Source organism: Asterias rubens, chromosome 10 (assembly GCF_902459465.1).
Source record: "Asterias rubens chromosome 10, eAstRub1.3, whole genome shotgun sequence".
In the NCBI taxonomy this organism is placed as follows: Eukaryota; Metazoa; Echinodermata; class Asteroidea; order Forcipulatida; family Asteriidae; genus Asterias; species Asterias rubens.
Window position 1 is genome coordinate 19,277,759 of NC_047071.1, and position 21,653 is coordinate 19,299,411.

At 39.3% G+C, this 21,653-nt stretch overlaps 2 protein-coding genes across 4 annotated transcripts; one reads left to right on the forward strand and one right to left on the reverse strand.

The window, feature by feature from the left end:
- Positions 1 to 364: 364 nt before the first annotated feature.
- Positions 365 to 15,187, reverse strand: LOC117295781 (lon protease homolog, mitochondrial-like). Its single transcript, XM_033778532.1, has 21 exons — positions 14,876 to 15,187; positions 13,905 to 13,993; positions 13,440 to 13,562; positions 12,686 to 12,890; positions 11,600 to 11,661; positions 10,762 to 10,832; positions 9,750 to 9,808; positions 9,509 to 9,592; positions 9,016 to 9,147; positions 8,327 to 8,415; positions 7,746 to 7,884; positions 7,361 to 7,483; positions 7,067 to 7,122; positions 6,581 to 6,668; positions 6,176 to 6,298; positions 5,335 to 5,451; positions 4,616 to 4,756; positions 3,583 to 3,751; positions 2,540 to 2,754; positions 1,531 to 1,695; positions 365 to 682 (listed from the first exon to the last, which is right to left on the reverse strand). The coding sequence occupies exons 1-21, from the start codon at positions 14,978 to 14,980 to the stop codon at positions 539 to 541; spliced, it is 2,499 nt and encodes an 832-aa protein (XP_033634423.1). The 5' UTR covers positions 14,981 to 15,187; the 3' UTR covers positions 365 to 538.
- Positions 15,188 to 16,052: 865 nt separating this feature from the next.
- LOC117295782 lies at positions 16,053 to 20,838 on the forward strand. Of its 3 annotated transcripts, none has more exons than XM_033778535.1 (6): positions 16,053 to 16,401; positions 17,086 to 17,231; positions 17,608 to 17,743; positions 18,092 to 18,682; positions 19,022 to 19,165; positions 19,993 to 20,838. In XM_033778535.1, the coding sequence occupies exons 2-6, from the start codon at positions 17,097 to 17,099 to the stop codon at positions 20,223 to 20,225; spliced, it is 1,239 nt and encodes a 412-aa protein (XP_033634426.1). In that variant the 5' UTR covers positions 16,053 to 16,401; positions 17,086 to 17,096; the 3' UTR covers positions 20,226 to 20,838. The 3 variants fall into 3 exon arrangements, with proteins under 3 accessions (XP_033634426.1, XP_033634425.1, XP_033634427.1); XM_033778534.1 differs by having other exon boundaries at positions 17,089 to 17,231; XM_033778536.1 differs by lacking the exon at positions 16,053 to 16,401 and adding an exon at positions 16,431 to 16,580 and having other exon boundaries at positions 17,089 to 17,231.
- The last annotated feature ends 815 nt before the right edge of the window (positions 20,839 to 21,653 follow it).

A 21,653-nucleotide genomic window follows, 5' to 3' on the forward strand; every position in this document is an offset into this window, starting at 1 on the left:
GGTTGTGTCTTCGTTCTTACTTGAAGAGTTGGTTGGTCGATTGATTGGTTGATTGGTTTGTTGATTGGTTTGTTGAAAGGTTTGTTGATTTGTTTGTTGTTTAAAGAAGTCAGTCGGAGGATTTGATTAAAGAACACTAGGAGCCATGTCCCACAGGGCAACTAACGGGAAACCAGTTCCAGGCAATCCCCAAGAAAAAACGTCCACATGTTAATTTCCACATAGTTTTCTTGGGGACGGTAGGATACATGTACAGACATAAAATGTATGTTGTACTGCCGAAGTGGTTTTTTTTGCATGCAGCGCAGTTTAGGCCTGGAATTTCATCTTTGAGAGGGCAAGGCCATTTTCATTTTATAAAGGGCACTTCCATTGAAAAATCTAAAAGTAAATGGGAAACTTTTGAAGGGGCACCAAGGCCAAGACCAGGGCAACAGAGTCCATGGTTTCCATGAAATTTCTGGCCTGCCAGTTTGTAGCCTCCATGTTGCCTGTAAAAATTGCTGTGTGTCTCAAGGCCTTCTTATAAATCTTCTATTTATGGAAAAACTATCCTGTAAATCTCCATGTAGTTCTCCACAAAATGAACCTCTAGTCCTTCTGTGATGAAGTTGGGCAAGTCAGAGAAATCTTTCCTGTTTTCAGCTGGTAGGATAATGCAATCCACCCCGGCCCTTCGAGCCTGTCATAAAATATAAAAACAACAATTTAAATCATTGGAGACCCTCAACTAATAATAATAAAAGTTTTTTAATAGATGTTAAGACGGTGTAAGAGTAAATCCAAGATGCGAAAATTAACATCTATTACCCTCTCTATCAGGCTAGCTCGGTGGTCTAGTTTTGGGGTTTAATATCTACATTTGTGGAGTGTCATGGCTGAGCGGTCTAGTTCACGGGACCCAAGCTCTGGTGTTGTCAGCAGCAGAGTGTGGGTTGCGACTCCCGGTCATGACACTTGTGCCCTTGAGCAAGGCACTTTACCATGGTTGCTACGTTAAAAGTAGGGACTGCAGTGCATTCTAATGTATCAGCCAGGCTTCTAAGATGCCTACAACCTTTACGGACTGTAGGGGGATAACCCTGTTTTTCAACCCCTTGAGGTTGTTAATGTGCCCCAGGTGACAATTGATTTGGGACGATTTATTTTTAATTTTATGAAAGTCGCCAGACACACAAGGCCTGAAGGCCACTTCAAGGTGTGGGCTACAATTTGTTTTTCCAGAGGCAGTTGCAACCTACTCCTAGGGCTGAAATAGGGTTACTCCTTTCACAGTCCATACAGATGTAGGCTTGGGTATCATCAATTCGAAGCCTGGCCAGTAGAGCAGAATTAAAGCACTACCTCCCCCAATTAAATAGCACCCTCGATAGCACAAATCAGTTAAGTGTATCCCTCACCTTGAAGTGGCCATTAAGCCTAGTAAGTTTGGCAATATCTCATAAATATTTTTTTGTTTAATAACTTTGGATTAAAACAATCAAACAGTTTAAAACCAAAGGTATACTTTTTCTTTAAAATCAAACCTACCGCAATGATCTTTTCCTTGATACCACCAACCGGTAAGATCTTGCCAGTCAGCGAAACCTCGCCCGTCATTGCAATATTCTGTCTGATTGGACGATTCAGAGCCAATGATGTCAGAGCTGTTGCTATGGTGCAACCTGCACTTGGTCCATCTTTGGGCGTGGCACCCTTTGAATAAAGAAAAGATTAAGATTGCCTTGAGGTGTTTCAGGTGTTTTAGGAACACCAGTTTTACGAGTCCACAGATAGTGATGCAAGAAGTGATGCAAGAAGTTGAGCAAGTAAAGCTTGTTACATTTACACATACAAACAAGTCTCCCGAATTCCGAAAAATCTACTAGTGGTAGAATATAAGTAAGACAAGTTCTCAAAAGAACATAATCTACCTGGCAAGTAGATACAAACAAGGTGTTACTCAAACCAGGTATTTAAAACACTGTACAAAAATAACTGTATCCCGTAAGAAAATATATACTGTCACAAGAAAATGGCACCCTCTTTTGCTAGAGCTTTTTGCTCATTGCTGTCTCTTGTCATGAATAGGAATGTTCGGACTTGGTTGCAGCCTGTAATCTCAAAAATCTGGACAATTCTAATTCAGTCTGAACAAATGGCAGGTAGGTGTTTCTATGAATTTAGCCAGTGCTTTGATGCCTGAATGATCCAGGAATGTGATAGACTGTTGAAAAAAAAAACTGAACAATGAGTGCAAAGCGTGAAAGCTTGCAAGTGTAAAGTATTAAAGCTTGGGAGTACAAAGCGCAAAAGCTTCCGATGCAAAGCCAGCTTACATACATTTATCTTTGGTTTAGAAAGCCCTACTCTGCAATCTGGGTGTTCCATATAGTTTTATCTTTATTTTCTTATGATATTGAAATCGGTGTATACGGGTAAAACCAAAATGAATATTCTTTATCCCAGATGTAAATTTAACATCTACTAGATATTGTTATACAATATTTAAAAAAAAAACAAAAAAAAAACACCATCCCCGATGATAGAGTCTACTCACCTCAGGCACATGTAAATGTATATGATTCGTCTCCAGGAAACTATTGCCTGTTTTTTCAGCCAGTAGGAACGACTTGGCCACAGTGTATGCAATTTGAACACTTTCTTTCATCACATCACCAAGGTTACCAGTTATCTCCAGGGAGCCAGTGGATTCTTTGTTTTCATCCGATACTCTCCTTCGAACGACGGACTCAATGTAGAGAGTCGAACCACCTGTTTGTAACAATTAAACAAAGTGTTTAAAGGTCATCAATGTTTGTTTGTTTATCTGTTTGTTTAGATGATCTTCCCAACAAAGGAACTTGACAAACTCCCAATCAGGAATATAAACACCAAGCTGGCAACAGCCGATCTCAAGAGAGGATACTGGTCTTCAACAATTATACCCTGCCTTCAAAGGCAAAAATAATATAATTAAATAAACCTTTCAGAGACATTTTCTCGTAATCTACGATGTAAGTCCACGTTTACGTCACAACTGTGATATTACACAGCCGGCATGCGCACGGACACTTTGATCTAGCATCAGTTATACACCATCACGTTCATGGTATGAACAGGTTAGCTTAGGACTGATGCTTAAATTACCCCTGTAGGGTGTTATGGCCGAGCGAGTAAGAGCATCAAATTCAAGTTCTGGTGGTTAAGTCATTGGAGTGTGCGTTGGTTGTAAAAACAAGAACTCTGCTATACACACAAAGACAACCAAAGTGCAAAAGCTATGGTTTCCGAAATAGATATGTTTTGAGATGAGTCTTGAGAATAAGTATCTGCTTGTCTGATTTGATGTGGGACGCTGTTCCAAAGAGATGGCCCGGCATGTAGCGATCACCCAGGAGTGCCAGGAACATGGAATGTTCAGGAGCAGGTTATTTGAGTTCATTCCCAGAGAGTTTCATAGGTTTGGATGATAAATTGCCACCAAACATTAGGCAAACATTTGATTTTATGATTTCCTGACAGTAATTAATGGATGTAAAAAGTTTCAGGAACAATTAAGATATAAATGGTTTTCAATGTAATCAAATTTGTTTGACCTACCCATGGCTGTCCATGCTAGACCCATGACCACACCAGCAGGGGTTTTATCATACATTCGTTCACTCGTGAAGATGGGTTTCCCAACAAAGTCATGAAGATTCTCATGAGTGATGACCTCAACACCATCTGCCTCCTTGTTCACAATCTTATAGGCAGCTTTGCGGAATATCTACGAATGAAAAAAATATATATCATGCTATGCAGACGGTCCCTCAGGTCAATTTAAGTTAAGTGGTACACCAATTTTCTAATAGATAGAATTGCCATGAAAGTGTGGACAAAATTAAAAGTATCTAACAACTCTGTCTACAACCCTACAATGTAAGTCCACGTTTACGTCACAACTGTGATATAACACAGCCGGCATGCGCACGGACACTTTGATCTAGCATCAGTTATACACCATCAAGTTCATGGTAGGAACAGGTTAGCTTAGAACTGATGCATAAATGACCCCTATGTGACCTGAATGCCTCTGCATTTTAGGTCATATCTTGTTGTTCCCCCCGTTATTTTTAGGAAAAATGGCAGGACAATTTTTAAAGGTTTTCTTTACCCTCTATGTTAACACAGGAAACATTAGGATCTTTCCCGCTTGTTTGAGTGGAAGTATGTAAAATCTCAATCTCACAGCCGTTTGCAGCAACTAAAGGCAATTCAGTAGAAGCCATTTGAGGTTGCTTTATGGGGTCAGTACTTGATAGCTGTTTGCATTTCAGTAGTTATAAGCTGTTTGCATTTCAGTACTTGTTAGCTGTTTGCATTTCAGTAGTTATAAGCTGTTTGCATTTCAGTAGTTATAAGCTGTTTGCATTTCAGTAGTTATAAGCTGTTTGCATTTCATGAGTTATAAGCTGTTTGCATTTCAGTAGTTATAAGCTGTTTGTGGCCGCTATGTGCATGTCAGTGCATGCCGTTTGTGGCTACTAATATATGGTCTTTAAAAGGTAAAGGAATAACACAGTTGGAGGCATCATTTAGATCCAATAAGACCACCTTGCTAAAAACCAAAAGTAACTCTATCTTCACTTACTTTTTCTATATGTTTTTGTAGACTACGTACACCACTCTCTCTGCAGTAGGATTTGATGAGCATGCTCAATACATCCTCGTCAATCGTGACCTTATCTTGGTCAATACCGGTGTTCTCACGAGCTTGAGGTATTAGATATTGCTGCATACAAAACATGACAGATAATGTGATAAATCCAACATCAAATCCTCTACTAAATTGCCCTTAATTGAAAAAAAAATTACCTGGGGCCTATCTGTTGTTATTGTTTTTGTGAATGTTGGGATACACCAAGTGTGAATACTGGTCTTTGTTTGACAACCCTGCCTTTAAAAAAAAAAAAAAAAAATCAACTTTATGTAAGTCCACATTTACGTCACAACTGTGATATAACACAGCCGGCATGCGCACGGACACTTTGATCTAGCATCAGTTATACACCATCAAGTTCATGGTAGGAACAGGTTAGCTTAGGACTGATGCATAAATGACCCCTATGTGACCCGAGTGATGCTTCTTGCCCAAACATTCTGGGCTTGTTTGTCTAATACTGAAAAACGTCAATTCAGTTCATGATTTTGGCTGAGTGCCCACTGTGGGCATTTTAGGACAAGTTGTTTCCAGCCGCTTAGTCTTTAAAGGTTTAAATTCAAAAGTGCTTCTGGTGGAATACTTAAAGAGACATGTGCAGTCTTTATACCTGAAACAATAATTGCATAGTCTTTAATTGGTAAACCAACCTGAGCAATAGCTACTTTCTCTTGAGGCACATAACCAGAAACGTCAATCAGTTCCATCCGATCTCGAAGTGGTTCTGGTATGGTATCGATCACATTAGCAGTGCAGATAAACAGAACCTGTATCAATCGAAACAAACCAGAGACTTTAAGCACATCAATGAAGATGAGGGCACAAAGTCATATCGGTTAAAGGTGATGTTATAAGGAACATTTAACTGGCTCGTTGCGAATAATAAATATAAAAAAATCCTTTCTGAGACTTTGTCTCCAAATATCCAATGTAAGTCCACGTTTACGTCACAACTGTGATATAACACAGCCGGCATGCGCACGGACACTTTGATCTAGCATCAGTTATACACCATCAAGTTCATGGTAGGAACAGGTTAGCTTAGGACTGATGCATAATGACCCCTCTGCTTACCCAAGCTACCATCATTACAAACAGTGAGATCAGATCTTTTCAATAATGGTAAAATAAATAAGATTGCTGTTATGAAATCTCTTCAAATTGGAGTTAAAAGATTTGAATTGCCAGCACCTCCGAAGCACCATATGGCTGTGTACAAATAAGTGTTTGAGATTACAGATCACACTGAGAAAAGAAAAACTAAGATCTTTGACATTTAGTGACCGATCTCAATGATGTTTTGGATTATTATGGAACAATATCTTCAAGGAAAATTTGAGTTTGTAAAAATGGCCTTTGAAAGACAGCTTTCTGTTGTGTAAGACTGTGTGGTCAAACAATGTGATCAACAGTGGTTGCCCATACAATTTGGTAATGAAAGGGTTAAAATAAAACTGTTCATCAAATCCTCACAGTTCTTTTTCAGTATACCTTGCTGAGATCTACAGGGACATCCAGGTAGTGATCCAAGAAATTAGAATTCTGTTCCGGATCGAGTAGCTCTAGTAACGCTGAGGATGGGTCGCCTTGGTAACCCTTGCCTATCTTGTCCACCTGTAGTAAGAAATCAATCAGTTTTAATCAAATAAATAATCAATACTTGAAATTAAAATTGCATTTGAAATAGTTGATCAAATAAATAATCAATAATTCAATTAATTTTTTATTTGAAATAGATGTTAAATTTACATCAGGGATAACCAAAATTATGTTTGGTGTTACCCTCGCACCAATGTGTTAGCCCTGTATCTGTGTATACTCGCTACTTTCCCCGAGTTCTGTGAAAAGAAGAGTAAAATATATTCAAGATTTGAAAAGAATCGTAAAGTGAATTACCTCATCTATCAGAATGAGTGGATTTTCAGTCTTGACTTTTTTCAGACACTGAATGACTTTACCAGGCATGGCCCCAACATACGTTCGTCTGAAAAAAAGGAAAGCACTTGTAAGTTGTAAGTCTTACTCAATTACATTGTGCCTGCATTTGAAGACCAACAGGGTAACGGTACATCAATGTCCTTCATTTTAAATACCTGTCCAGGGGCTTCGTTTCAAGTCAAACTGTATTTGAGGCTCAACGGTTGTGTGTACTACACTCACTCATAGATTTTACAATGATTGCAGGTATTTCTTGCTCTACAACACATGTATGGCCAGAAAAAGTGCCTTCGCCAACTGATCCATGTCACAACTCCTACTTCACCAAAGCCAATATCATAGCATTCAGGACTACACTTTGACAGAATTCGATATAGAGGCCTGACTATTTTCCATTCAATCCTTCTTTTTTTATTTAAAATGATTTGGTTACAGTTAGCTTACCGGTGTCCTTTGATTTCTGCAACGTCAGTCATACCACCAACACTGAATCTGAAATACTAAACAAATGGTCACGGAATTGTTATTAATGCATTTCTTACAACCATATTGTAAAAAACTAGCTTTGTTTGTGTAACATTTGATTTGTTATTTTCTGTACCCTATGCTGAGCAAATCATCTGAAAAGTTGCAAACCTGAATGTATTGCACAAAACCACTTCATTTAGCTATGGTTTTCTCCTTACTTTTTTTTCACTTGAAAAGTGTACTATAAATGAACAAGAAAACCAAACCTACCTCTCTGTTTAGAGCGTTGGCAATTGACCTAGCAATGCTGGTCTTACCAACCCCTGGTGGACCATAGAAGCACAAGATTTTACCCTGGGTTGTTCCCTTCAGCTGACTGACTGCGATGAATTCCTACAAAACAATGAAACAAAATTATGACTATTAATTGCTACCATTTTTAAACTACACGGCTAATCATGCTGCAACGACTACTACAAAAATAGTTGTGACTTCTTGCTTGGTGAAATCAATTGTGGCACTTACCACTCTTCTCAACAACATAATTTACTTACAAAACACAATCAGACATCAGTAACACAATCCCTCAATCCTTACAGACTGACTTTTTCTCCTGGGAACAACAGAAATAGCTGAAGAAAGAAAGATAATTTACCAGGATCCTTTTCTTGACGTCGTCCATGCCGTAATGATCTCGTTCTAAGATATCCTTAGCTTCTTTAATCTCAAGGTTTTCTTCACTCCATACACCCCAAGGTAACAAGGTCAACCAGTCCAGATAGTTACGGGTCACACTAAGGGAAAAAAGTCAACAACATAATCAACAATTTACTGAAAATAATTGTAGCATAAAAACTTACTTGGTAACGAGCAATGGAGAGCTGTTGCATTGTGAAAAACGGCTCCCTCCAAAGTAACATAGTTTTTTTGCGAAAGAGGTAATTTCTCACTCAAATTTTAAAGGCTTTCGGAATACAGCTTTTTATTATGCATCTGAAAGCACACATTTTTTGTGCAACAACAGTGTTTTTTCTTTCATCATTCTCTTGCAACTTTAATGACCAATTCAGTCCAAATTTTCACAGATTTGTTATTTTATGCATATCTTGGGATACACCAAGTGGGAATACTGGTCTTTGACAATTACCAAAGATGTCCAGTGCCTTTAACTTGTGTTCGATTGTATCTGTCTACTTGGAAGATGACATCCAACACATGTATGCATTTGAGTCTTACCTGAACTCTGAGGAGTGGTTATCAAGAAAGGAGAGTTTGTTCATCTCTTCATCAATGACATCCATCACTGGTTGAGGTACCTCCTTGCCCTAAAATTAAATTAAATTATATCAGATTAGATTTCATTTATTGTCCACATTTAAATATAGAACTTTGATTTACACTGGCAAATGGGTAAGAAACTGACAATTCTATGTTAAATGATAGATTATATCCCATATTCCAAATTTCAGTTTTTATTAGCAATGCAAAAGACTAGTAAAATTGTGAGCATCTTTCATATTATGTCAGCTGAATGAAGAATTGAGTCAATGTACAAAATGTTTTTGATTCAGTACTTTTTGCACATGTTGCATTCTAAGCAAATCACACATGATTGATGTTAGACTCTTTCTAAATAATTGCATATCAATCGTGATCGCTGACTTAAATTGAAAAAACTCAGACAATTGACTGTGATTTAAAACAAAATACCACTAATTAACAACATGACAGAAAATTTGCAGCTAATAGTTGTATAAAGATCCATATTATTCAACGAACCAAAGCAATTATCAAATACACTATAACAGGCCATTAAATTTCATGAAAACTAGGGAGACATAAATTAAGAGCAAAATGTAAACACGGAATCTGAAAAAAAAAGCTGGCATAAAAAGTTTGTAAAAATTGCTAGAACGAGCACAGACCTTGAGTCTTTCTCTGAATTTCTCCTCGATGGCGTCCTTGTCGTCCTTTTCCAACCCAAGCTCCTTCTTAATAATCTTCAGCTGCTCCTGAAGCATAAAGCGACGATGTGACGTCTTGACTTTGTCCTCCACCTGTGTAAGATTCAAACAAAATAGAGAGAGGCTCCAATCCTTTCTTTAATACAATTTTTTTTTCTTGTTGAGACCAAATAGGCTGTTTTCAGAGCCAACACTTTCTTAAAAGAGAATTGTTACATGGTTGTATCCACAAGTTTACTATTATCTTTAGTTTATTCTTGTCTCTTTAATATACGTTTTCCTGGCTGACTTCAGAAAATATTCATTATTCAATTTCATTAAAACACATCAAGTTCATTTCCCCCTACTCTACTCAAACTAGGGCCAGCACACAATGCATTCAATTTCGTTTTGTGCACACATTTGTTTTCATCATTTCAGTCATTCGATTTCTATAAATAAGGAGGAGGGATACCTCTTTGCCGAGACGCTGCTGCAGTTTGCTCACTTCGTATTCTTTCTTGAGAAGATTAAGGGCCAGCATTAGCCTTTTAGTTATCTGGAATAAAACATAACATCAGTTTTATACAGGATAAGTAGAGCTTTCTAAAATCATTATCTTAACAACGTGTAAGTTTAATGTAAATCTGTGGGCATTTGTGCTTTGTGTCGCACAAAAAGTACCCAGACCCTTTACAAAGTGAATTTTGTCTTACATTCATCTCCTCCAGGACTTCCTGTAACTCATGCGACTCAGCACCAGTCAATGCAGCACCTGTTAAAACAATCAAATATCTCGTTATTATTTATTCATAATCACCTGGGACAGTTTCTCAATTTTGATTGGCTGAGAGGAAATCATGTAGGGGTGTTTAAACGGATGATATAACCACAGCCAGATGTGTTTAAACACAGTTAGCCTATGTGTGGCCACTGAGTCAGTCTCAATAAAATTATCAAGAACCAGGCCTCGGCGAGTTTAAACCACTAGTTTAAAACCTCTTCACCACACATTGATTCCCTTATTATAGTCCAAAAGAGTTTCCTATTCAGGAGTAACAAGTTTCCTTTGAAAACATCATTGTCTACTCTGGCACATCCCATATATCGAGAGCCAAAGGTTGGGTTCAGTAATGCCAAATGTTTATTTTTGTTTTTTGGTACAGCATATTTTTCGCTGTAGTATTTCATCAGTCTACATTCTAAGATATTGTAAGCTTATAATTATTTTGTTGTGCCTCACACTTCCACCACCCCAAGCTCACAAGCCCATCCCAATTCCATAATTCCCGCCGAGACACCAGTGTCGAGCTGGCTGTCTGGGACTTGACACATTATGTATTTCTAATGACCTCCCACCACACTCATCCTCACTAACCATCCTTCAAGGTCCTGACCAATATATACAATGTCTTATGTTCCATTCCCAGTCATTCTATCCCGTCTTGTTAGCCCAGTGTACACTGTGTACATAATCCACTCTCTTTACTCCTGCCTTCTCTTCACTGCTAGTGTAATCTATCACCTTTTTTGTTAAGCCTTAGGCCATGTACAGTTTCAAAAAAACATTCTTTTTATCAGCCCCCCCCCCCCCAAAGAAAAGAGTCTTCCTCTGAGTTTATTTCTAAGTGTTATCGGCCAAGTTATAGTGACACCTGCAAACTCTAAGTGTAGTGTTAACTATTTCCATAACACTTATCTAGTTGAAAAGGATACAGCTTGACTTACCTAAATCACTGAGGTACACTGGATTGTCAATCACTCTCTGACCTGCCTGGATCATCTGGGCTACAGACTCTCTGAAGATTGAAAAAACAACAAATCATTGTAACTCTTTGCCAATGTTCAAGAAATCTCTTAATATGTTGTAGTACTTTTATATAGGGTGCATTTGATTAGCTTCCCTGTGTCGATCCCGCGGTGCTCATTCGGGTGAGCCCCTGACAAGAGCTATTCCAACGATCACTCACCCTCTCGTGGTGACGCCATGCACCTTGGGCCAGCCCCAAGTGACAGATTCCACAAGCAAGGCATTTGGGGCTGACCCGGGTGAGCCCCTGAAATGACGTCAAAGCTATTTGAACGTACCAGGGGCAGATCGGGTCGAACCGTGGAAGCTAATCGAATGCACCCATTGGTTCGCTCACTTTATAGTGCTTCAATTTGTCGAAAAAGCGCTTTTTAATGTATGTAAAAAACATTGGTGTTCATTCTTGGAATGTATATTTGGTTTGCAGTAACACAAAAACTTTTGAAGGGGCACCAAGGCCAAGACCAGGGCAATAGACCTTTATAATGGTGTGGCCATCTTGATTTTACTCCATTCCAACTCATTGTAACCAAACTGAGGTTGGACAAAATAATAGTCTGGTGCCATGCGCAATGAATGTTAGCATTCATTACTGTTATTGGAAACAGGGAACATGACCAAGATGGTGACAGCATGATTAAGGTGTATAGAGGCCAATGTCTCGATGGCATACGCGTAACATCACCTTATAACTGCACCTTCATTTTTATTTCCTCTCCAGTTTCTTGTTTTAATTTAAAAGGATTAAAATCTTACCTGTACAAAGGATTCAGCGAAATAATGTCTCTAACAGTCTTTACCACTTCAGCAGTTAATGCCTAATTAAGAAAAGAAAAGCAATCACACATTGTTATTAATAGTGGTATTCCTTTGCATGAGCATGGCCCAATTTCACCCAACTTACTTGGTAAAGAGCACTGGGGAGCTGTTAATATTGTAAAGCATTCTTATAAATAACCCCCTTTGAAGCAATTTACTTGTAGAAAAAGGTCATATTACACCCCAAAACTTTGATGACCAATTGAGCCCAAATGGTCGCAAACGTGTTATTTTTGTGTGTTGGGACACACTAAGTGAGAATACTGGTCTTTGACATTACCAAAGATCACGCAGCCTTTAAAGGCAAAATAATAAATAAAAACAGACCTTTCTGAGACTTTGTCTCCTAACATACCATGTATGTCCACGTTTACGTCACAACTGTGATATAACACAGCCGGCATGCGCACGGACACTTTGATCTAGCATCAGTTATACACCATCAAGTTCATGGTAGGAACAGGTTAGCTTTCAATAGAACTGATGCTTATTATGACACCTATGAAGTACCAAAAGTTAAAAAAAGCGGGGCTTGTCAAGGAACAGCCTACAAAACAAAACAACAGCTTTAAAGACAGTGGACACTATTGGTAATTGTCAAAGACCAGTCTTCTCACTTGGTGTATCTCAACATATGCATAAAATAACAAACCTGTGAAAATTTGAGCTCAATTGGTCGTCAAAGTTGCAAGATAATAATGAAAGAAAAAAACACCCTTGTCACACGAACTTGTGTGCTTTCAGATGCTTGATTTCGGGACCTCAAATTCTAAATCTGAGGTCTCGAAATCAAATTCATGGAAAATTACTTCTTTCTCGAAAACTATGCCACTTCAGATGGAGCCGTTTCCCACAATGTTTTATACTATCAACCTCTCCCCATTACTCTTCACCAAGTAAGGTTTTATGATAATAATTGTTTTTAGTGATTACCAATTGTGTCCACTGCCTTTAAAGTAGTCAAAATAAAAAAGATAACACCTTCAACAAGTACAAGTAACAATACTAAATGTGTTTACGTACCTTGATTTCATCGCTAGTTTTGAAGGGTTCATGCGTAATGTTTTCTACCTCTGCCATATAAACCTGGTTTGTAGGGATGGATGTAATGTCTTTATCATCTTCCTTCTCTTCCATCATCTCTTGACCCTCCTCCTTTAACTCCTTGGGTTTGGGGTCTTCAACTGGAAACACTTCAGCACTGTCTACTGTGGATGTTATCTTGATCCTAGTGTGGGGACGGCAATAAAAATTGACAACAACTCATACATTAGGCACTTTACAATTTGCATAATTAAATCATTTTAGAAGTTCAATTCTTAATGGATGATTCTTAATTTTAAATTTACTTTTAGTTCTTGTTGACTGGTATCTTTTGTTTTGTGTGCCTTGAGTTGTATTTATTTTCCTTGTACACAATCACAACAATAAATATGTTGAATCTTAAATAACTGTTCAGGTTCACAAAGCAAATATGAACTGGTGATCACCAAAAGACGTTATGCGCACAATGTCTATCGAAGGCTTTGTTTTGTACTAGTGTGACTGGCTTAAGCCTGTAGGCTTCGTTTTTGAAAGAGCAAGGGCACCAAGACATTTTATACTTGGTAAAGGATATTAGGAAGTTGTAAATTCTACAGTCATGGCATTTCAAGGGCACCAAGGCAATGACCAGTGGGCATGGAGGCAATCGCCTTTGTAGCCTCCGAGGCATCAGGCATGCAGTGACTAATAATTATGATTATCAATCAGAGAGTAAACTTGTTACCATGGTTACCTTCTATGTCCCATAACGATCATACGAAGTCTATCACCTAGATCTTGCATCTCATGAATCTGTACAAATGTACCCAAAGGGTAGACTTTATCCAAGTCCTCTATGACCTCCGTGTCAACTTCCCTGTGAATGGAAACAATTCAAAGTGAGAGGATTCCTTTACAGAAATAAAAATTAATCATTAAATGAATAACCAAGTCTTTTAAAGACTGCAACAAATCTATTAGTATTTGTCTCAGAATGTCAATCATATAATTTGTTTTATTAGAGTGACATTTTGTTGAACGTGAAACTTCCTGATGGCCTATAGGTTCGAGTCCCCCTATCTAGCTATGGAAACTTGAAACCTCTCAATTTTTAAAAGAGGTTTACAGGTTACTTGCATCACAAGAAATACAAAACAAAATCTACTGGGCCCAATTGTCAGGGGCAATGCAATGATTCTTTGCATAATTATTAACTTACGTGTCATCTTTCCGAAGGAAAACACCTGCATATGGCTGGGATAGACGCACCTTTTTCCGAAGAAGTTCTATAAGTGGTTTGTTGCTGATCTAAAAAAGTAAGCAAAGTATTGAAAGGACCAAGGCCAAGGTCAAGTCACAAATTTAAAAATATGTATCTTTGCATTCACATTTCAGTAAACTGTGATGTACTGAACTATAACAAGACTGTGGCTTGTAAGATTTTGCAATGGAAGTTGCCATTGAACAATGAAAATGTCCTTGCCCTCTAAAAGATGAATATCCAAGCCTGCTGTTACTGTTAGACCCACCCTTCCACTTAATAACGAGGTCTTCAGAACTCTAGGTGGCAGCAGACTTACCAGGGATGGATTTCACAAAGAGTTAAGACTAGTCTTATCATGAGTTAGGACGAGTAACGAGTTAGGACCAGCCTTACGCTTTTCATATCTCCTAGGACCAGTCCTACCTTAGGACTAGTCCTTAACTCTTTGTGAAATTGACCATGAGTTTATTTTGTTCCGTCCCAACTTAACTCCAAACTAGAATGTTACAAACAATTTGGCCGGCACAACTATTGCCACAAACTGCGAAGGAAGTTCACTTTCTACCATTTTAGTTTGTTTAGTAAATCATGCTTTAGATTATAAAGATGTCTTTTTTAAACGGCGATTGTGATTAACTTCTGTCTGAGATACAGCCAACCACGACCGCCAATTCCCTGTCAAGGGGTCAACCACACTTAATTTAAATTTTCGGGCCAAGTTTACCATGTTTACTCTGGACCGAGTCGACATTGAGCTCCGCCTGGTTGATTTTGCTGAATAATGGCCGAGTGAAAGGCAAGTGGGAAGGAAACACAGGTGCTGCACATAAGCCCTCTTTTCCTTCCCATCTATAGTGCTTTTTGGCCATTCAGCAAAATCAACCAAGCGGTATAATTTAATAATCGTGATCTCCTTTTTGTTGTACCTCAATTATTTTTATGAATTTTGGAAAAACAGGATTTCGCTGAACAGCAATCACTGGTAATGGAGTGAAGACTTCAGGAACATTCATTGTAGCCAAAGATACCATCGGTATTGCGGGACCGGTTGGGTGTCTAGGGGGTTGCTCCCCGCCCCCTTGCTGATCTCCATTGTTACCCTCGCTCCCATCACCAGCACCGTTTCCTTCATTAGCAGAGTCTGGAGAATCTCCACCCTCCCCGTCATCTTGGCCAGACCCTTCTTGGCCACTTCCTTTCCAGAAAAACCTTCTCTGTTGCTGCCCAAGTGATTTTGTCCTTTCCTGACCCGTAGAAAACCTTGATTGATCCCATAATGACAACCTCCTGTCCAAGCCTACAAATGTTGAATAGTTCGACTTTTTGTTTGCTTTAAATGGTTCGGTTGATTTGTCAAACCAGGTTGTGCCAGTAAGAGTTGTCACTGTCCTGTAGTTTTTATGTAAGTGTTTTATATTCTTGTTAAACAGGGAATTTCTGAGACTGAATAATGAGCTGCAGTGATTTGGAGAAGCGAGCGAAACTGCAGTAGATGTTGCATCATAATTCTTCGTTCTTGCTGTAGTTCTGCCGCACGACGAGTACAAACGGTGCACGTGTGTTCGATATGAAGCCGCAGCAGGCGTGTTGTAGACGGTACGTCCAAGTCTCAGCGGCTGGGCTGCAGTTCCTGCTAGGGCTAGATGACTAAAAGACATTCTTGATCACTCTAAGAAACAAGTTGTGTAATTGTTTTATTCAAACCAGCGCCAATTGTACACTCTCCCGATCCCCTGTGCGATGATGTGCGATCCTCATACCCTAGCTCTATGCTATGGCTATTCTGTACATGCAATTGATGCAATTAGCTAACATGTGTTTTATGTAACTTCACAACAGAGGGCGCAAATCCGGAATCACGTTGGAGTACCTTTACCATCCTATGAAAAGTAGCTCTAGTTGCTCGCCTTGTGTGGCAAAGATCGCTCCGTCAACCACACTTTGCTTAGCAATAAAAATGAAACACAGGTAAAATCAGTCTTAGCTCTTTGTTGAAAGCACCACACATCTCCGAGATCCTTACGTCTGTTGATAGCGCCCTCTATTGAATAAATCAACTTCCTTCATCCCATTTTTTACCGTATGGTGATTACGGATGGATGCTTGACCGAACTCTGACAGTGACACCGATCGGCCTTGAGCAAACATGATAATGCACATTACTCTTCTCGTAGTGTTATTTTTTGTGTGAGCCTATTTCCCCACCGAATGCGCATCTGCACCGTCAGCTTATAGCACTTGCGTTGCAATGAATTCAGTAGACGCCCCTAATCGATCCTTGTTATGTTGGGGCCTCCACGAAGCATACACCACCAACGAACATGATATAGATACGACGATAGCGGCTGTGTGAAGTTTTGCAATGTCAGCAGGATAGGCCTAGTCGAGTTAACAACTCGCAATTACCATTCCCAATCAGCAAGCTCGTTACATCCCGGTCTAGACCGGTAAGGTAAAAAGCCGTATTGAGATATTGCGGACACAAGGGTTTGGGTAATGTACGTATCCAAACCTATCACGTCCGCCATCTAAAAATAAGGCTTATGTGTATGTGTGTGTGACACCACCGGGCCACACAGTACAGTTGGGACCCCGTGAATTGAAGCGTTTGCACCGTGCATCCGTGAGATGGTGAGACGATGTTATGATGGCGCCATTATTTCAAAAACATTCAAAGGCGCAATCGCTTCTCAATTTAAAGGATGTCTTTAGGAAGATGTAAGTCTTGAGCCAAGCTTTGAAGTATGGTCTGGTCAACTGTGGGTTGCTGGAGATGGGACAGTTACCTATGGGCAGCCCAGCTTATCAAGCCCACCCACATGGCATGTGTTATGTATAGGCCTACAGGTTGGACCATTCGACCAATGGGACATTATTAGCATTCGTGTTGACGAAACCGTAGAAGATGTGGACCAGAGCGGGTTGGCGGAATAGTGAAAAATAATGTCAAACTACCTCCCCGGTTTAGCTAGCGACTGTGAGGCATGGCTTGGCCTAATCATGGCCTGTAACTAAGGGAAACCCTGCACAACACTTCATGAACACTATCAGCTCATCCATTTTCATTTTCCCTGTGTGTGATTTTTATTCCAATACTTTCCTTCTTTTCATGCCAGTAGTATTTTCATTGTCATAGCAGATAACGTCATGTCTACAACCAGCGTGTTTGATGTGTGCGTTGTCGGTGCCGGGCTGTGGGGCAGTGGGGCTGCCAAGTATTGCTCAGAGCGGGATGGGATCTCCGTATGTCTGGTAGGCCCCAGTGAACCAAAGACACAACAGGTTGGCCTGCGAGTGATCTCTTGTTTTCTATCCTCTCCAATCAACATTTTTATTAACAATTATGTTATGTTATTATTGACCCCTTGCACCACGACGCGTATACTACTAAACACGCGCCTATCCTGTCCCCCGTTTTGGGATCCAATTAATAACTTAATGGTTCATTACGGAATTCTTATTACTCTCTGCCCCGGAAAAGGGTGGCATTTGATCCTTCTTTTGTTTACAAACATTAGCCTCCATTCAATTGACTTGGGTTATTTCCCGGAAGTAGAGTGTATTAACACCATGCTACCCCCACCCCCCCCCCCCCCAAAAAAAAAAAAAAAAATTGGTGTTCACCAACTGATTTGTTGTGTATGTCTTGATTCGTCAGGATCGACTAAGTAGCCGCGTCTTCGGTGCCCACCACGACGAGGAACGCATTTATAGAACATCAGATCCAATCTTTGAGTGGGGGGAACTTGCCCGTCGATCGGTTGAAAAATACAGAGACATCGAGCTAACTACAGGTACGGAAGCTAGGCCTTCTGGGCTAGGCTACGCTTAGGCTCGATTTAGCAAAATACTACAGAGTTGTATTGAATTAAATTGTAAATAAAAATTGCATTTCAGTATTAAATTGACATTGAGCCATCACAATCATGATTGATTACGCATGTTATGAGCCCGGTTCGTAAAATTAAGCCTTAAAATACTAAGTGGGCCGTAAATTTAGGTTTAGTGCCTGAAGTAGTTCACATAAGGCTTATGCTTACAAATAATAATAGACTAGAGTGTGGGCCTATATTATTTCGGTTCGATTTTAAATATCTTTTAAGTGAGGAGGCTCACCGTTACCTGTTTTTTATTCAACTCAGGTCTAAGTTTCCATGAAGAAGTTGGTTGCATGTTTGTGACAGTGAAAGGAAGCAACTATCACAATCGAACTAGCGAATTTGCGAAGAACAATGTGCACACTAAAGACATCAGCCATGCAGAAGCTTTACATCGTATTGAGTTGTTGAGCCTGGACATGTTAACTTCAAAACATGGCGAAGAAGGCGTTGTGACGTTGCTTCAGGAGACAGAAGCTGGCCACATGAACCCGCGAAAACTTCTCGCTGCTCAGTTGCAAATTGCCCGTAGTCGCGGATGTGAGGTAGTAAATGACGTAGTCAATCACGTGATAGACCACGAAGATGAGGACATCATTGAGATTGTTACAGACAGCAATAGGGTTATCAAAGCTAGGCGTGTCCTGCTCTGTACTGGTGCATACACGGCCGTTGGGGGCTTATTACCACGTGGTCAAGTGCTCGATTTGAAATTGACAAAGCAGCAGGTGGTTTTTATAGAAGTGAGCGAGAAGGACAGAAAAAAATTGAGTGGGATGCCTGTCATTATTCTTCATGAGGATCGAGACTATGGACGCGATGGGTACATTCTACCACCAATCCAGTACACAAACGGTAAACAAATACAAATGCTTTCTCTCTCGTTCTATTCAATTTCGAATTATTGCCATTTGACAAACTAATTATTTTAAAATTATTTGCAGTACAGTTTTCTTTCTGATTGTGGACATGATCAAAAGTCGAAATCTCCATTTTTTTTTTACAGAATAGATACAATGAACATAACTCAAGGCCCCTTTACTTCTAGAATAGTTCCCCGTACAGTACGCATTGTTTAAAATTATTGTCACTATGCTGTGGACAGAAACATTATTTCGTTATTATTTTTGACTTGCTGATATTTACTATAAATAAAGCTGTCGTCGCCCTTTTTTACATTTATTTTTCGAGTAGGTAAATACTACTTGAAAATTGGCCACCATACGGTTGGCGAAGAAGAGCTGTCTTCTAATGAAGAATTGGTAGCCTGGTTCCGCAGCCAGGGCACGTCGGAAACAGAAATCAGACTGAGTAGGAACATCCGTCAGCTATTTCCAGGTAGATTGGTGCACACTGGTTAATTTGCATTCAATTGAATGCCAGTGATATTTTTCTCCGAATGTATAATTAGGCCTATAGCCCATCCAACACACAATGAATTACCATTAACAATGTTGTGTAATAGAATTTTGTTTTGATGCCACAACTTTGCAGAATGATGAAGTAGTGTCTTTAAAGACCCTGGACACTACTGGTAATTGTCAAAGACCAGTCTTCTCACTTGGTGTATCTCAACATATGCATAAAATAACAAACCGGTGAAAATTTGAGCTCAATTGGTCGTCGAAGTTGCGAGATAATTATGAAAGAAAAAAAACCCTTGTCACACGAAGTTGTGTGCTTTCAGATGCTTGATTTCTAGACCTCAAACTTAATTCTAAATCTGAGGTCTCGAAATCAAATTCGTGCATGGAAAATTTCTTCTTTCTCGAAAACTATGTCACTTCAGAAGGAGCCGTTTCTCACAATGTTTTATACTATCAACCTCTCCCCGTTACTCATTACCAAGTATTGTTTTATGCCAATAATTATTTTGAGTATTCACCACTAGTGTCCACTGCCTTTAAGGCCTTGCCATACGGCCGGGCAAGTTTCAGTTAACTTGGAGGCAACATTACACTACATACAAAAAGGAACACTTCTTGTGCTAGCAATATAGAACATGCATTATACTGTCCCAAGTAATGATAACTTGTGATTGTGTCCCAAGTAATGATAACTTGTGATTGGTTGTTCTCCCTTCTTGTAGATTACCTGGAAGTGGTTCTAGTTGTCCAGTGTGACATGCCCCTTAAAAAAATGTTATAATAATATTCTAATTTCAGAGCTGGTACCACTATCAACGCATTCTGAGACCTGTGTGACAGTTACTACACCAACGAGGAAGCTGTACTGTGACATGGTTACACCTCGCCTTGGTGTCCTAGTTGGGGGAAACGGATGGGGTGCCAAGTCTTCAGATGAAATAGGCCGTATGGGGGCAGGAATGATACTCAGTGGTTCGTGGGACCACGATATGCCGCAGGATGTTTTTAAAGCGATGTGGAAGAAGTCTTAATTTGTGGCGAGTAATTTTTATGACTTTTGGACACCTTTGTATGACTTTACGGAAAATGATAACGGTAGCCATAGTTACAGTAAGGAATACTACTTATGGTTCGGGGATTTTAGTAGTGGGACAAATATTTAGTGTGCATTCATAAGTCACTCATAGATCGGTCCAAAACAATCGTCGTTCGAAACATAAGTTCCATGCAACCCCAGTGACTAGTGAAGTACTTTCCCAACTCATTGGTCGCATAAAATCGAAATGACATTTTTGGTAAACCGTTAAAAAAAGTTCAAATTTTATGACTTTGCTACTATTTAGCGGTCCACACATTCTTTGTGGGACCAGTCTGAATGAAAAGGTAGGCCTACTGAAGACATTTGATGTGACTACTACAGTTGTTCATTTTAATGAATGAATTTGTGCAGAAATCATAGTGGTTTGAGAAAACAAATAAAAAATGTTGATTTTTACCACTGGCATCAATAGAGGTGCCCGCACTTTATTAATCTCGTAAAACCGACATTGAAATTTCGGTCAAAAAGTATTTAGATTTGTTTAAAGACAATGGACACTATTGGTAAATGTCAAAGACCAGTCTTTATAACTTGGTGTATCTCAACATAGGCATAAATTAACAAACATGTGAAAATTTGAGCTCGATTGGTCGTCGGAGTTGCGAGATCAATATGAAAGAAAAAAACACCCTTGTACTTGTCACACGAAATAATGTGTGCTTTCAGATGCTTGATTTCGAGACCTCAAATTCTAAACTTGAGGTCTCGAAATCAAATTCGTGGAAAAATACTTCTTTCTCAAAAACTACGTCACTTCAGAGGGAGCCGTTTCTCACAATGTTTTATCAACCTCTCCCCATTACTCAATATACCAAGTGAGGTTTTTGCTGATAATTATTGTTTGAGTAATAGTGTCCAGCGCCATTGTAAGCTTCTCATTACCAAAATCTTGTAAAAAAGGTCATACGCTTTGTTTATAAACTGTTTTAAAATTTCTCATATGTTGAATTGGCACGAGACTATAAGGTACAAACGTTGGCCCGACTTTTAACAAACCAAAATGTATAAATATTTCTCATTTTGAACCAATTTCATAAAATATCTCCCGATCAAACACCATTCGAATACAATCCATAGGCTGTGTTGTTGGTATATTCATTTTGTGTAGCAAGGAATTGTTGTTGAGTGCCGGGCCGCACTGTTGTAACTCATTGAAACAGAACATTCCGTTTGTGATGTTGACCATGGCATATGAAAGTTGCTATGATACAACATTGATTCACAAAGAATGCGGTGGCATTGAATCACCCCCTTGCACTCTGCTCAGGCTGCGCTCATGGAGACACAATGCGATTTTTCATTGTTCTTTGTAAGATTAAGATTGTAAGATTATTGCCATGAAATTTAAAATAATATAGGG

Coding starts and splice junctions, on each gene's coding strand:
- LOC117295781 (XM_033778532.1), bottom strand. CDS start 14,980: ATGGTATCTTTGGCTACAATGAATGTTCCTGAAGTCTTCACTCCATTA. Junction 9,593..9,749: donor AAGTCCTGGAGGAGATGAAT/GTAAGACAAAAT, acceptor GTTTTATTCCAG/ATAACTAAAAGGCTAATGCT. Junction 2,755..3,582: donor TCTAGCATGGACAGCCATGG/GTAGGTCAAACA, acceptor TGTTACAAACAG/GTGGTTCGACTCTCTACATT.
- LOC117295782 (XM_033778535.1), top strand. CDS start 17,097: ATGTCTACAACCAGCGTGTTTGATGTGTGCGTTGTCGGTGCCGGGCTG. Junction 17,744..18,091: donor AGACATCGAGCTAACTACAG/GTACGGAAGCTA, acceptor TATTCAACTCAG/GTCTAAGTTTCCATGAAGAA. Junction 18,683..19,021: donor ACCAATCCAGTACACAAACG/GTAAACAAATAC, acceptor TTTTTCGAGTAG/GTAAATACTACTTGAAAATT.